Raw genomic sequence first — 17,159 nt, 5'->3', positions numbered from 1 at the left:
GCCTTTTATGAAAAGGAGTGTGCTTTTCCAAATCTTTTTTTATTCAACTTAATGTACCACAATTGAACTCCAATCAATGTGTTGAAATTTGATTGAGAGAAATGAAAGGCACATAAGTTAAATTTCAAGTGTTGTACAAATGTTGTGGTGGTGTTGTTGGAAAAAGTAAATGTCTTATTTTTTATTTTGTTAATAATTGTACCAAGTTTTTTTTTTCTTATGTAATTGCTGGGTATTGAGTGTAGATAAATAAATAGGGATGATAAATGAGATGAAAATAATTCTGGATTATGCAAATTCTGTATATATATATATATATATATATATATATATATATATATATATATATATATATATATATATCTTGTTAATAGACCAAAAAAAATTAAACATTGATGCTGCATAAAGTTGCATACAAAATTTACAAAGTCCTGCTCAACTTGGAATTATTTGCATCTCATTGATTATCCTTATAAATGAAGGGGGAGAAAAATCAGACCAGTATAGCATCAGACTGCAACATAAAAAAGTGCTTGCTACTTTCTGAAGCTATTATAGCTCTAAAATTTGCAATTTAATTCAAATCAAATCGCTGAGTGGTGGTCATGAAATTTCACATTTTACTAAGCCACTAATAAGACCCTGTTATTTTTCTTTCACCAGATTCCATACCTTTCTCTGGTGAAGAGGAGACTGGAGATCCAGAAACCCTTCCTAATCTTCTTTCTCATTTGTGGAAAAACAAGCCTCTAAACTTTTTGGCAGAAAGAAAGTTCAACTCAGTAGCTGCCCTCAGAGAACCGTACTGTGCAGTGTGCTCTCTCTTTTTTCCTTTCCCTCAGGTAATGGGGAATATTGTTTGTAATATATGTTTTCATCCATGTAATTTTAATTTTGACTTTTTATGCTGTTTGTGTGTTTTCTGGGTCTGATGCTGGTATCAATTTCCTGCAGGGGGTGTCTCATTTATCTGATTTGGCAAGTTCGAAACAAGGGCAAACAACTAAGCCAAACATCCCGGAAATGTGTTTTACACCCAGTGAAAGCAGTGTGGATCCAGTGCCAGTCAACTCTTACATTGGAGAGGATAGTACTAGTCCTCTGTTGTCCTGTGCTAAATGCTGTTTACAAGTTCATGCAAGTAAGTTTCTCAGTTTTAGTCATCTTGCTTGCTAAAATAGCCATGACAATTATTTTTCTTATGAGCATTCGCTTTAATGTAAGGAGAAAAGTTACAGGTGGGCAATTTCATAGGGTGGACTGTGACTCCCAACACTTGATGTATTAAAATTCTAATTTAAAATGCAAAATAAAATGAATAGTGCATGATTTGACAGATAAAAAAGACAAAATAAGATACTGTATCTATGACAAACTGTTCTATTTGTCAGATAATAGACAAAATAAAATACTTGTTATAAGAATTAAATTAGTGTAACATCCAGCTGAGCTAACCTGCGTTTATACATAATTTTAATATAAGTTAAGGCTGCTTCCACACAGGGACGTTACAGGCGCACGTAAGTGCGCCTGTAAGGCTCCCCCAACGCACAGCAATGTAACACAAGTGGGCTGTTCACACAGCCCACGTTGCGTTACATGTAACGCTGCACGTTGTCGGGAAAGTGCAGCATGCTACGGCGTTAGAGCGGCTATAGCCGCGTTAGACTGTTTGCACATGCGCAGTGGGGGGCGGGGAGAGCCAGCTACAGTAGCCGCGCACATGGCTACTTAATATTTACTGCACTGGCGGCCGCTGATTGGCCGGCGGGACCACGTGATGCGGAGTGTCTCGCTCCGCATCACGTGGTCCCGCCGGCCAATCAGCGCCACTCTGGGAGACCTTATAGGGATAGAGCCGCCTAACACGGCTCACTCTACTGTCCTCTCTTGCAGCACCATACGATGCGTTAAGTGCACGTTATGCGACCTTAACGTGGCACTTAATGCAACGTCTTGGTCTGCAAGTAGCCTTAAGTGAACCGAGCATCATTTTTAACACCCAGGGCAGCTCTATAGCAAATAAAAAATGCATTCTAAAAATGTGGTTTATTATTAAAAAAAACCTTTCGTTTTACCTCATTTTTTTACATCTACGGGTTAAAATAGCCACTTTGTCTATCTGTAAAGGACCTGGGGCCTCTGAGCAGGAGATGGTGGAAGGCAGATAAGAAATCACCATGTTAGACTTAATTGACCACAAACAAACCCCCATTGTACTTCAAACAGAAAACATCAGTTACAGTTGAAGAATTTCACACCTAGTCTGGATAATTCCAGGGGTAAAATGGCAGGGGGTGTAGCTTCTGAACAATGGCAGCCCTTGCAGCTATTTGAAGCCAGGAGCTGCTTAGATCCCTTTAAAGTACATTAGTTTATATTTTAGATGCAATATATTAATTTGACTGTAAACATGTGTAGCTATTGTTGGCTTTAGGACCATTTTCCCCAGCACATTGAAAAGGATATTTTGTAAATAAAATTCTTATTGAAAGATAGAATTTGCCAGGCATCATTTTAATTAAGTTTATGCACTGGAGAGGCTGTGGAAGTAATGCTGGATCATTCCAACGTCTCCCACAGCTCTCAATATAAACACAAACAAACAAGCGAGCAAACTGTACTAGTTGAAAATGCAAGATTCTGTCAAGCTGTCAAAAAGTTTATTTTTATTGTTCCCATATCCCAAACATATTTAAAACAAGAAAAACTGAATGGGGATGTAAATACTTTGCTAATTGGTAATCCATTTTATGTCAGATAATTTCATATTCATTTGCTACAATACAGACAGTCCATATGTGAATAAGCTTGTCAAGTAAATGCATATGCATTCATCAATTGCAGTTAAATATAAGGAAAAAAGTACAAAGTAAGTTTCGATTCAGGATGATACCATTATGAGAGGGAGATACTGAAACAAGACAAGGTACACAGGGTTCAGCAATTACGATAGCAGCATATATTCAAAAGAAGTGTAACATGACTTTATCCCAGAAAGGATGAATGCTGCAGCATGTAAAAATTTGCTGAAATAGCCATCAAGGGGGTCAGAGATCATAAAAAAGGAAGAGTTAAGCAGCCCATACACTCAGCCGATTTTCTGGCCGACCGATCGATCGATCAATCGATTGCAAATCGGTTGGCCAATCGACCGATCGACGGCCGATTTCGATCGATTTCGATGGATTTCCATCGAACTTGCAGGGTGGAAAATTTAGGTCGATCTGATGAGATTGCTTATCAGTTTGCATTGGCCTTAATGGAAATCTGATGGCAAAAAAATGCCATCAGATCGAATTTCAATAGATTTCAAACTGAAATCTATTGGAATTCTATCCTGGTAAAAAATGTTCTAAAAACGCATCAGATAGATCATCAGATGCATTTCTTATCTATCTGCTGCCAATCTGACGAGTGTATGGGCACCTTAAGTGTTTCAGATAAGATAATAAACTTATTAGTGCTGCAGGACTGCAACTTCCGATCCTAGGGAGACACAAATAGAGAAAATGAGAAACAAGTGGGTGGCTCTTCAAGCCACCATATGTTTGGTAAGCCACCCATATATTTCTCATTTTCCCTATTTGTGTATTTTTAGGATCAGCCCTTGCCAAACACAGCACACTCACCACATAAGCCACAATTGGCACCATTCAGCCGCTCTGCAGAGGTGTGTACTGCACATATCAAAGATAGACACGTGCAGTACGCAACTCTTTAGAACAACCAAATGGAGCTTGCTGCAGCTATGGTTTGTGTGCTTTAGGAAAGTGGTCCCCAATCTTTTTTATCCCACTGACAACTTTCCTGTGCACCAGAGGTGCACCCCAGTATTAGCCAGATGCGGTCCACAGTATAGGTGGCCAGAGGTCCCCCCAGGAGAGGTAGTCAGAGAGGGCATCCCCCATATAGATAGCCAAGTGTGTGCCCCCAGTAGCTAGATGCCCTATCAGTATACTGTAGGTATCCAGATGATGTCTCAGTGTAGGTAACAAGATGTCCTCCCAGTGTAAATAGCCAGAAAAACTTCCACCGTCCCCACCCCCCCCCCCCCCCCCAGTAGGTAGTCATATGACCCCCTCAGTATGGTTAGCCAGATGACCCTTCCCCCTAAGTGTAGGTAGCCAGGTGACACCCCCAAGCCCCCCATGCCAGTATAGGGAGCCATATTCCCCCAATATAACTTTACAAAAAGCACTTTTGGAGGTGCCTGGCATATACAAAATAATTAAAAACCGTTGAAAGAGGAGAAGGTAGTTTTTGCCTTACCTCTTCTGACGAACCAATCTAGTAATTACTGGTATGACTTTCCAGTTCCTAGAACTCCAAAAGCGCACAACCATCCATAAAAATCGATGCTCGTATGATCAGATTTAGGTTAGGGTTGTTAACCACAAGATTAGGGTGATTAAATTGTGAGGTTAAGATTGTTTGTGTGTTTGGGGCAAAGAGAAACAAAAGTAGAGCGCAACAGAGTAGTGAAAAGGGGAGAGACAATAAAGAGAGAGGGGAGAAAAACAGAAAGAGGAAAGAAGCTATTTGACACTAGGATTGTACTCTTTTATTTAGCTGTCCTATTTGACAAGAATACACAGACACCCAGTACCAGGGGAGGGGGGAACAAAGGTGAATGATGTAGAGAGGAGGAGTGGTGAGAAAATTAAAAAAAAACTCGCACGGCAGGCAGAGACAGATTATCCAAATCCAAAAAAGCTTTATTAGCACGATCAAATACATTTAGCATTGCTAAAGCAAAAAAATGAGTGTTAGCATGGGAGCAGGTGGTTGTGAGATTATATGCATGGAGAGAGTATAGGTGACTGAATAAGGGGTATATAGTCCATAGGGGTGGGTAATGGTATAAGATGTATACAGTCCATAGGGTATCATGTACCTCTTGGTTGGTGGCAGGCAGCGACATATCGTGGTCCAGTTTAATGTTCTTGTTTTTCTGGCCAGATATGGAAAATTCACGATACCTATCTTTATCACAGCCCAGACCTCACACATCTACTTAAAACACGACTCCTGTCCCTGCCAGTCCTTATGCTCTCCAGTCTGAAAGCCAGCCCCGTGGATCTGATATTTTGTAGTTTGCTGCAATGCAGCAGGAAGTTTTAAGTACACCTGAACTCTTGCACGGGACAGAAGGAATACATAGAGAAATGCACCCTGTATGTATTTAGAGAGTTGAGCCTTTTTTATTTCCCCTCATTTGTGCCTAATCACAAGTTGTAATTTGATCTCTTCCATGTGTCACATGACTGCCACGGCAGAGATGGCAGATAAGCTCGTATGAAAGCACCGAATGTTAACAATATGTCTGTTTCCATGAGTCAGGGAGTGGAAACCGTGCAGGTTTATTTTAGGATTTGTATCAGCTGTAACAAATGTTTTTTTTTTGTTTAAAGGTTATTATGCGGTTGTGTATCTTTTAGAGGGTAGAGGGCGTTCTGAGTTCAGGTCCGCTTTAAAGGGGTTCTGTGGGGGTTTCTGAGGAGAAAAACTGCCACTTACCTGGGGCTTTTATCAGCCCCCTGCAGCGGTAATGTCCCACGCTGTCCTGCTCCCATCCGCCGTTCCCCGCAGCCGGCACCGGGCTATTATTCGTCTGTCACACAGACGAATAATGCGCGTTGCCGCGCCTCCGCTCGCGTCATCTGAGGCTTACTGCGCAGGCGCAGTACAACAGTTTCTTGTACTGCGCTTGCGCAGTAAGCTTCCGATGACGCAGGCGGAAGCGAGCGAGTGCGCGGCCACTGTAGCGCAGCCGCAGTTGGATCCCATGCCGCTTAGACCGGGGTCGGCGGCGGAGAACGGCAGATGGGAGGAGGACGGCGTGGGACATTACCGCTGCACGGGGCTGATAGAAGCCCAAGGTAAGTGTCTGTTTTTCTCCTCCGCAACCCCCCACAGAACTCCTTTAAGTGGCTGTGCGTCTTCACACATCCAGTAAAGACAGAGGGCGTGGCTGCACAAACAAGTGAAGCAGCAGCACAGTGCCTTGCAAAGCCCAGAGGGCTTCTGTGCTGGCCTGGGCCTAGACACCTTGGGCCACATACAGCAGGGCTGGTTGTGATGCCCTGAAGGCAATCCCGAACTGCACAGCAAAAGTCAAAAAGAGACCATGAATTGATATGCTTGATGAGGAAAAGAAAGTCTGAAACAGGCTGGGTGCCTGATGGATTGATGTGGCTCTGTAAAATGTATTAGCTATAGATTCATTATACACCAGTAGTTCTGGATGTGTCCCTTTCTTTTGGGGTCATAAACAGATGATTTGGGAGTGATACATCATGGGAAAGCACAGTTGCTTACTTAAAGCTGAATAATCGCAAATAATTTGTTTAAGTAGGCAAAATTACATTTGACATATCATTGTGAGTGTCCTTAACTGACTTTACCTGCAGTAACAAAAACTTCATGATGGCCCATAACTCCAGCAATGTTAAACCTGCTTATGCGTCTGCCAGCACAGCTTCTCACAAAAAAAAAAACGTTTTAGGAATCGCAAACACCTGATCTTTGCACAGTTACATACTAAGATATTAGGCTGTCAAATGCTCCCACACTCATTTTTGTGTTTCACTTGGAAGAGGACAAAGTCAGGAACTTATCAGCAAACCCTTGTAGGTAGCCAGATAACACCCCTAGCTTAGGTAGCCACAGAGGATTCCCCCAGTCCCATGTAGCGACGTGAAAATTGACCTGTTAATTATTCTGCATAGACACAGGTGACCCATCTTCTTCCAAAGCGTTCTGTCTCTATGGTGCTGCACCTCCTATCACGTGATTCTTGTGAGGAGAAATATGGGTCGCGTGCATCCTCATGGACCCTGGAGTGGTGAGTTGTGTCACTCTTTCACTGTGCGCTCTGCATAGCCTGTTTTTTTTTTCTCCACCACTTACCCAAACAGCCCTGAGAAGGAGGCCAATCCTACAGACCGGGGAAACGCATGCCATGGACCGAGTGTTGGGGACCCCTGCTTTGGGTGACCTAGATCTGCTGGTAGCAACATGTCGGGCATGCTGCATACTGTGGTCCTGTAAGAACCGTGGGAGAGGATGGAATAATCCAACATTACTTCTATAGTCTCACAGGGGAAATATTTTGCAATACATTGTGACATACACCCGCCTTCCCCATCGTACTATGCCACAGTTGCCATACAGGTCTTATCCATTCGAGACTTCTGGAGGCAAAGCCACTGTGAGCACAGTAATCATTTAACTTCCCTGGTGATAATCAAGACCTGAGCACGGGTTCCACTTTGTCAGCACCTGCGATCTGTTTCTGGGCGGCCAATCAGTGCAGCGTTGTGTGAGTACAGTAAATGTTTAAGATTGGTTGGTGTACATGATGCACTCTCGATGGTATGTACAATCTGTAAAATAAAGTTATTGATTTTTTCTTTTTGAGGATGATGAAATTGATGGTTTATTACACAACTATACACAAAAAAAGCATACATTGTAACTTGAAAGTAAATATATCTGACAGCGGAACAGATCGGATGGATAGAAGGAATAAGGGGTGAGAAATGAGGTTGAATACCTGAAAGTTCAAAAAACCTAGTCCAATAAGCGATAGTCTTTGTGCTGAAATAATTCAAAGTATTGTGTTTTGGCCAGTGTCCTCCTTGCCTATCAATTGATGGAAATTCGACAACTGATGAATGAAGGACCCTGGACCAAGTGTGTTCCTGAATTTTACTCACTTCTCCAGCTGGGAGTGGCTATGACAAGCAAAAAGTCCAGCCTTGTGCCACTGTACCAGGGGCAGGGCTTGACCAAGAGAGAGAAAATCTGGCAGAAATCCTGCTGTGCCAGTTTCTCTGTTCCCATAGGGCATATCCACATTTAGTAAAATGTTACAAATCCGCAGATAAGAAATATGACTCGAAAACAATAAAGTATGCCTGAGAACCTTTAAGCCTCATCTACACGCTGCGATCCGGCGGCTCGATTCGCCGCCGGTTCGCCTCTTCCGCATCCCCGCGCGTACTCGCCGCGTGTGCGTCAGATTCGATCCGCCCTCGTCCCCACCCGGCGCCGCTTATCTTCCGCTCGATTCCCTGCCATTGTCCCCTCGTGGGGAATGAGCAGGGAATCGGCGGTGGCAAGATCCGACTTATCGGATCTTATCAATCGAGCCGCATCAGCGGCTCGATTGATAAGTAACATCGCTGCGTGTAGATGAGGCTTTAGATCTGAGGATGGGAATCTCATTTGGTGGGAGTTTTCCAGAACATGTGTCAGAATAGTCTCAACAACTTCTGAAAAGATTGTTCCTCTAGTGCAGTGGGCCCCAACCTTTTTTTGGCTCAAGGGCTGTGTCCACATCAGGCAGTTTTGGCAAGGACCGGTGGTGGTTGTGGTGGGGTTCGGGGGAGAAAAGTGTGTGTGTTTGTTTTTTCCTATGGACATTGTCAGACCTAAAGAAGTCCTGGCAGCACTGGTCCCTGACCACCAACCTGATTACTTTTAGCAGTTTTTATTTGTTTTGTTTGGTTGACTAGCGCAGTGCTGCTGCATTACCCACCATAGTTTACTATTTGAGTATGGAGCAGTGTACTCCATTCAGCACAAGATGCACATGGTGTGACAGGTAGTGGGTTTCCTGATCTACTGGTGCAGACAGTCCCCTCCAGCCTTTCCTGCCCTCATCTGCCTCCCCTCAGTCAGTCAGTTTTACCCTTTTCTCCTCTCCCCACTCTCACTAAGCCTTCCATACTCCCTACACTAACTTCTAGCATCAGCTGCTTACCTCAGCTCCATGCAGAGAGCTGCAACTCTTCGGCTGGCAAGAGACCAGAGCCATCGTCACTGCTGCCACCCGGTGTTTGTACAGACAAAAAGCATGCTGCTTTAAAAATTACAGACACCTGGTGGCAGCAGTAAGAATCTGTAGACAGCTCTGCTTCTCATCAGCATCTTAGTGCAGTGACGCTAAATCGAGCATCTCATTCTGTGCAGTCAGGACACTGCCCGGCGCAGAACAGCCTGCGGCCCGGGAGTGGGCCACGGCCCGGGGGATGGGGACCCCTGCTCTAGTGTTTTTCAACAAGGCTAGAAATCCCATGAAATATGAAAAATATGAATTATAAATGCTGTGTGAAGAGAAATAAATGTGGCCCTTTCCTTTCAAGCTTCTGACCAGGTTTAGAGGTGTGAAAACCCCTAGCGTTTTGGAGACTGTCTGTGAAACTGTACTTTTTATGATTTCTGTCAACCTTAATCTGAGATGGATGACTACTTAACCTGGCAGGGGGTACTGGGAAACCTGAAACAATCCTTTGGCACCAGCTTGCTAATTTTACCTCTGTTCTGTGTTGGGATTTAACTTTTGAGTGACTGAGGGCATTTTGTGATTTGTCAATAGGATGCATTCGTGATTTCTTCGGTAATCGGTATTGCCGAGACCGCAAAGGCGTTTCACCTACCCCTTCGGGGGATTGGAGAAGGAATAGTCAACAAGACCATGACTGAAGCAATCCCCACTTGTTACTTGGGCTTGTTTCAGCGGGAAAGTCCATCGGCATTTTGATGGAGACTTGCTGGTTTGTACTGGATTGAAATCAAGAAAAAAAAGAAATCCTGAAAAAGCTTTATGGAGATGAAGATTTCATTTTTCAGCACGACCTGGCACCTGCTCACAGTGCCAAAAACCACTGGTAAATGGTTTACTGACCATGGTATTACTGTGCTCAATTGGCCTGCCAACTCTTCTGACCTGAACCCCATAGAGAATCTGTGGGATATTGTGAAGAGAAAGTTGAGAGACACAAGACCGAACACGCTGGATGAGCTTAAGGCCGCTATCGAAGCATCCTGGGCCTCCATAACACCTGAGCAGTGCCACGGGCTGATTGCCTCCATGCCACGCCACAATGAAGCAATAATTTCTGCAAAAAGATTCCCGACCAAGTATTGAGTGCATAATTGAACATAATTATTTGAAAGTTGACCTTTTTTTTGTTTTAAAAACACTTTTCTTTTATTGGTCGGATGAAATATGCTAATTTTTTGAGATAGGAAATTTGGGTTTTCATGAGCTGTATGCCAAAATCATCAATATTAATACAATAAAAGGCTTGAACTACTTCAGTTGTGTGTATTTGAATCTAAAATATATGAAAGTCTAATGTTTATCAGTACATTACCGAAAATAATGAACTTTATCACAATATGCTAATTTTTTGAGAAGATCCTGTATAGTATCTTCCTAGTAGTCATATGATTCAGGAGATCGCTACCCAATCCATGGTGGGTATTAATAAAGAAGCAGATTCATGATATTGCAGCACACTAATTATTAATGAAGAAAAAAAGAAAATTTATATATCAAGTATAGTCTATATGATCCAAGGGTTATCACAAATGCGATCCAAAAGGTCACCAAAAATGTGATAAGGGGACTACTGTTCACTTACCAAGAACCACGCCCACCATTCTAATGTGAACCAAAATAAACCCTCAAGTGAAGACAACACACAAGGTCATGGTCTGCGCTCACCTTCGCAGAGCACCAGCCCACCAAAACAAAAGTGAAATGGGCATGCTTACCTCCATGCCCTCTCCTATCATGTGCAACAGTGTAATGGTGAAAAGGTGAAAAAAATGTGAATAAGAGCTTTCTGTTAGCAAAAACTTATATGTGATACTTACTTATCCCAGAAATGATTTCAAGGAGAGCTCCTCATTCAAACCCCTGGGAGCTCGACTCCCCATTTGGTAGATCCATCTCAATTCATTTTGTAACAAATGTTTGGGCACATCACCACCTCTGGGACCAGTTGTTATTCGTTCCAAGGCCACTACGTTTAAACCTTCTGTTTTCCCCTGATGGTACAGTAAAAAGTGGGAGTCAACACTCAATTTCTTATGGTTTTGATGGGCCCTGTTTGCTAACAAAATGTTTGATAGGTGTTGCTGGACTCTCTTCCTAAGTTGATTACCAGTTTGACCTATATTTTATTGCAGGGACAGCTCAGAAGATATATAATACCTCAGGATTTACAATTATTATATTAACAGAGTCAGAAAGTATCTGTACCTGAGGTTTATACCTGTTCCTAGTTTATACTGGATTGGGATATCATACTGTTGGAGCGGTAAGCTCCATGAAAAAAAAATAGGTGAGAAAAAAACACCCGTGGCCGCAAATCAATTGACCGACAGGGAAGTTAAGTTTAAAAAAAAAAACTCCTCGTACATTAAAAGGTCTAAAAATGAAATGCAGAAACGACCCTGATATATAAAATGCAGCAATTGACCCTTCTTATGAAAAGCAGTAATCACAAGGACAGGGACACAGACAGACAGGAGCCAGCCACACACGGGAGCCAGCCACACACAGGAGACAGGAGCCACACACAGGAGACAGGAGCCACACACAGGAGACAGGAGATACACACAGGAGACAGGAGATACACACAGGAGACAGGAGATACACACAGGAGACAGGAGATACACACAGGAGACAGGAGATACACACAGGAGACAAGAGAAGAGCCACAGGAGACACACACAGGAGACAGCCACACACAGGAGACAGGAGTCAGCCACACACAGGAGACAGGAGTCAGCCACACACAGGAGACAGGAGTCAGCCACACACAGGAGACAGGAGTCAGCCACACACAGGAGACAGGAGTCAGCCACACACAGGAGACAGGAGTCAGCCACACACAGGAGACAGGAGTCAGCCACACACAGGAGACAGGAGTCAGCCACACACAGGAGACAGGAGTCAGCCACACACAGGAGACAGGAGTCAGCCACACACAGGAGACAGGAGTCAGCCACACACAGGAGACAGGAGTCAGCCACACACAGGAGACTGGAGTCAGCCCCACACAGGAGACTGGAGTCAGCCCCACACAGGAGACTGGAGTCAGCCACACACAGGAGACTGGAGTCAGCCACACACAGGAGACTGGAGTCAGCCACACACAGGAGACTGGAGTCAGCCACACACAGGAGACTGGAGTCAGCCACACACAGGAGACTGGAGTCAGCCACACACAGGAGACTGGAGTCAGCCACACACAGGAGACTGGAGTCAGCCACACACAGGAGACTGGAGTCAGCCACACACAGGAGACTGGAGTCAGCCACACACAGGAGACTGGAGTCAGCCACACACAGGAGACTGGAGTCAGCCACACACAGGAGACTGGAGTCAGCCACACACAGGAGACTGGAGTCAGCCACACACAGGAGACTGGAGTCAGCCACACACAGGAGACTGGAGTCAGCCACACACAGGAGACTGGAGTCAGCCACACACAGGAGACTGGAGTCAGCCACACACAGGAGACTGGAGTCAGCCACACACAGGAGACTGGAGTCAGCCACACACAGGAGACTGGAGTCAGCCACACACAGGAGACTGGAGTCAGCCACACACAGGAGACTGGAGTCAGCCACACACAGGAGACTGGAGTCAGCCACACACAGGAGACTGGAGTCAGCCACACACAGGAGACTGGAGTCAGCCACACACAGGAGACTGGAGTCAGCCACACACAGGAGACTGGAGTCAGCCACACACAGGAGACTGGAGTCAGCCACACACAGGAGACTGGAGTCAGCCACACACAGGAGACTGGAGTCAGCCACACACAGGAGACTGGAGTCAGCCACACACAGGAGACTGGAGTCAGCCACACACAGGAGACTGGAGTCAGCCACACACAGGAGACTGGAGTCAGCCACACACAGGAGACTGGAGTCAGCCACACACAGGAGACTGGAGTCAGCCACACACAGGAGACTGGAGTCAGCCACACACAGGAGACTGGAGTCAGCCACACACAGGAGACTGGAGTCAGCCACACACAGGAGACTGGAGTCAGCCACACACAGGAGACTGGAGTCAGCCACACACAGGAGACTGGAGTCAGCCACACACAGGAGACTGGAGTCAGCCACACACAGGAGACTGGAGTCAGCCACACACAGGAGACTGGAGTCAGCCACACACAGGAGACAGGAGACAGCCACACACAGGGGACATGCACATGGGACTGATACAGGCACACAGGGGCAGAGACAGCCACACACGGGACAGGCACATGGGGCAGATACAGGCACACAGGGGCAGAGACAGCCACACACGGGACTGGCACATAGGGGCAGAGACGGCCAAACACGGGACAGGCACATAGGGGCAGAGACAGCCACACACAGGGCGCAGACACAGCCACACATATGGGAAAAGACAGGCACACAGGGGACAGGCACATGGGACAGATATAGGCACATAGGGGCAATACAGCCACACTGGTATAGAGACAGCCAACAGGCACACAGGGGCAGAGATAGCCACACACATGGGAAAACACAGGCAGACAGGGACACATGGGACAGGTACAGGCACACAGGGGCAAGACAGCCTCACACAGGGACAGAGACAGCTAACAGCCACACACAGGGGCAGACAGCCACATGGGAGAGAGACACACAGGAGGGAGAGACAGGCTTACATGGGAAGAGACAGACATACGGGAGAGAGGCACACAGAGGGAGAGACTGGCTTAGGAGAAGAGACAACCACATGGCATGGGGGCAGAGACAGGCACACAGAGGGAAACGGATAACTAACCAAGCCTCAGGCATTGTAGAAATAGGAGCACTGCATCTGCATCTCAGTGATTGGCAATATCCCAGGGCAGCTCATGAGTTACAAACACAGAGCTCTGAATGACCCTGCCTTCTACTTCAGGCTGCCTCATAAGTGTCTGTTTCCCTGTGTTTATGAAAAATGTGTTTATTTCACTCAGGCGCTTATGAGTCAGCCTGAAGAGGACAATGGGGTCCTTCAGAGGTCTGTGTGTATTCAGGCAGCTTCTTGTTCCATCTCTACGCACGGACTGTGAGGGACGAAAATGTTAAATGGCGGCGGCGATGGGCAGCACGCGTGTCCACATAGGTTCGTCATCGCTGCGCAAGACACACTTTCTCTGTTGTGGAGTATGCAGCCTCCCTTGGAACTAGCTTCCTGCTCAGGTAGGGGACAGGATGCTCATCCCTGTTTGCATCCACCTGACTTGGTACTGCTCCCAGACCTGTGGTCTGAAGCGTCAGATTGTACAATTACCGTAACTGATGGAAAAGACAAGACAAATAACATTTGTCACGCTTTTCTCCTGGTATTCTCAAAGCGCCTGAGCTGAAGTCACTAGGACGCGCTCTATAGGCAGTAGCAATGTTAGGGAGTCTTGCCCATGGTCTCCAACTGGATAGGTGCTGGCTTACTGAACAGGAAGAGCTGAGAGTCTCCTGTATCAGAGGCAGAGCCCTAAACCTGTACACTATCCAGTCAGTAACTTTAAGGACGGGAGTGCCAGCCAGAGCTTCCTTCAAGGCCCCAAATGCCTGTTCTAATTTTGGATTCCAAGTCACCTTGTTGGGTTGTTTTTTTACCCTGGTCATGGGTCAACGATTTATCCAGAGTGCTATAGAATGGAACAAACTTCCTATAGTACCCTGCTGGTCCCAGGAAAGCATATACAGTATGTGTTGTTTGGTGGTAGGCTACAGCCATGCCACAATGGCATCAACCTTCCCTATCTGTGGTTTTAGGGTCTGACTGCCTACTCTGTGCCCTAGGTACTGAACCTCTGTCATTGCAATCTGACTTTTGGTGGGCTTAACGGGCTGATTGGCAGCAGACAGCCTTCCCAGTACCTGTGACAAATCAAGGGGATCTTCCCAGGTTGGACTGAATACAGCAATGTCACCCCAATTGGCTACTGCATAACCTTACGTTCCTTCCAGCAGTTCATTCATTCATGGCCCACTGAAAGGTGGCAGCAGGTGCATTCTTCATCCAAAAGGGCATACACGTAAACTCATAGGCCTCTATTCACAAAACTTCTCATAAATGACTTATCACCTAATTAATAAAAATAACCTTTTAGCACATTTACAAGCAAAATAATCAATCAAAGCAAGTTGTTCCTGATTAACTTCATTTCAATATTACTTTTCTTACCATAATTTTATTATTTTTGCTCTTTGGGAGCTAAAAAAATGTAACATAGATAAGGTGAAAACACATACTGCTCTCTCCTCATGTGCCTTTAACATGTTCATTCTGTCGTTTACCTCCCAGACTTGCCAGTTAAGTGACTAGGTTTACCTGTTTCAGAACAGCGTATGGCCCCTCCCAGGATTTGTTGTGCCTGATGGGGAGTAAGGCGTATACCTTCTGATCAACCTTGTGTGAGCCATCTGTAGCGTGTTCGTCATACCAGGCCTTCTGCTTGGCCTGTGTCTTTTCCAGATTTTCAAACATTATGGCTGCGAATGACTCCCCTCATACCCTATAATTTCAGGATGTACTCAACCATGCAGACTTCTGAGGGGTCAACCTTGCCCTCCCAGGTCTCCTGAATCCGTTTTAATGGTCCTTGTTCATATAGGAGTTCAAAGGGTGAGAATCCAGTGGACGTTGCACTTCTCTATAACAGAATAGCAAATGAGGCAAGTGTGGCACCTTTGCTTACCCTGTGATTCCGCAAACCTTGCCAGCCAATAACCAAAAAGGAGCCACAATACTATAAATAACACCATGGATGATTTGATAAATCATAATATCACAAGAAAAGCTATCCATTTAGCCAATAATAAATACTCATAACAAAAATGTCCATAAAGTACAAACAATGTTTATTAGGGATGTGTCCCCTTTAAAAACATTAAAAACACAGCAAGTAGTGTAAGCCCAGTGTCATAATGACTCATACAATAATGGTCATACAGAGAGTGCAGAATTATTAGGCAAGTTGTATTTTTGAGGAATATTTTTATTATTGAACAACAACCATGTTCTCAATGAACCCAAAAAACTCATTAATATCAAAGCTGAATATTTTTGAAAGTAGTTTTCAGTTTGTTTTTAGTTTTAGCTATTTTAGGGGGATATCTGTGTGTGCAGGTGACTATTACTGTGCATAATTATTAGGCAACTTAACAAAAAACAAATATATACCCATTTCAATTATTTATTTTTACCAGTGAAACCAATATAACATCTCAATATTCACAAATATACATTTCTGACATTCAAAAACAAATCAGTGACCAATATAGCCACCTTTCTTTGCAAGGACACTCAAAAGCCTGGCATCCATGGATTCTGTCAGTGTTTTGATCTTTAAAAATTTACGCATTGAACCACTAACGCGTAAAAATGTATGTGTTAATGTTCCTGCACTAGCGGGAATGCGTAAAAATGTACGCAATGCGACCCGCCGACCTCCAAGATCGGCATGCTGCCAGCGGGGGACTGGAGCAGCAGTGAGTGACTACGAGGGCACAGGATGGCTGCATGGGGCTGGTAGAAGCCCCAGGTAAGTGAAACTCATTTTTTTATTTTGCTTGGACCTTCCCTTTAAAGAGAATCTGTATTGTTAAAATCGCACAAAAGTAAACATACCAGTGCGTTAGGGGACATCTCCTATTACCCTCGTCACAATTTTGCCGCTCCAAGCCGCATTAAAAGTGGTTAAAAACAGTTTTAAAAAGTTTGTTTATAAACAAACAAAATGGCCACCAAAACAGGAAGTAGGTTGATGTACTGTATGTCCACACATAGAAAATACATCCATACACAAGCAGGCTGTATACAGCCTTCCTTTTGAATCTCAAGAGATCGTTTGTGTGTTTCTTTCTCCCTGCAGTTCTCATGCACTAAAGTTTCAGGCTGCTCTTTTTTCTCCTGCAAACAGCTTTGCCCTTGTCTGTAATTCTTCAGTATGTGAAAGCCCAGCCAGCTCAGAGGACGATTTATCCAGCTTGTAAAAGATAAGAGAGAAGAGAGAAGCTGCTCTAATCTAAATAATACACAGGCAGTGTGCAGAGAGGGGCCTGGAAGGGGGAGTTCATAGCAGAACCACAACACTGAAGAACTTGGCAGCCTTCCAGACGCAGGCTGACAAGTCTGACAAGGGAAAGATACATTGATTTATTACAGAGACTGTGATAGCAGAAAGTGCTGCAGTAAGCCAGAACACATTAGAATAGCTTTTGGAACTTGTAGGATGATAAAAAACAGGATGCAATTTTTGTTACGGAGTCTCTTTAAAGAGAACCCGAGGTGGGATTTTATTATGCTAGTGGGGCACAGACTTTGTCACCCGCAGTAT

The 17,159-nt window shown here is 44.8% G+C and overlaps 1 protein-coding gene across 1 annotated transcript in view; it reads left to right on the top strand.

Moving 5' to 3' along the window:
- KDM4B (lysine demethylase 4B) overlaps positions 1–17,159 on the top strand; it is a 731,006-nt gene that overhangs the window by 339,514 nt on the left and 374,333 nt on the right. Inside the window, exons 12-13 of the mRNA XM_068233805.1 lie at positions 664–842; positions 955–1,141. Of these exons, the coding sequence (XP_068089906.1) occupies positions 664–842; positions 955–1,141 (366 nt within the window). The remainder of the gene's footprint in view (positions 1–663; positions 843–954; positions 1,142–17,159) is intronic.

Source organism: Hyperolius riggenbachi, chromosome 1 (assembly GCF_040937935.1).
Source record: "Hyperolius riggenbachi isolate aHypRig1 chromosome 1, aHypRig1.pri, whole genome shotgun sequence".
Classification (NCBI taxonomy): domain Eukaryota; kingdom Metazoa; phylum Chordata; class Amphibia; order Anura; family Hyperoliidae; genus Hyperolius; species Hyperolius riggenbachi.
The sequence above is the reverse complement of the archived record's forward strand: the minus strand, read 5'-3'. Positions and strand labels throughout refer to the sequence as shown.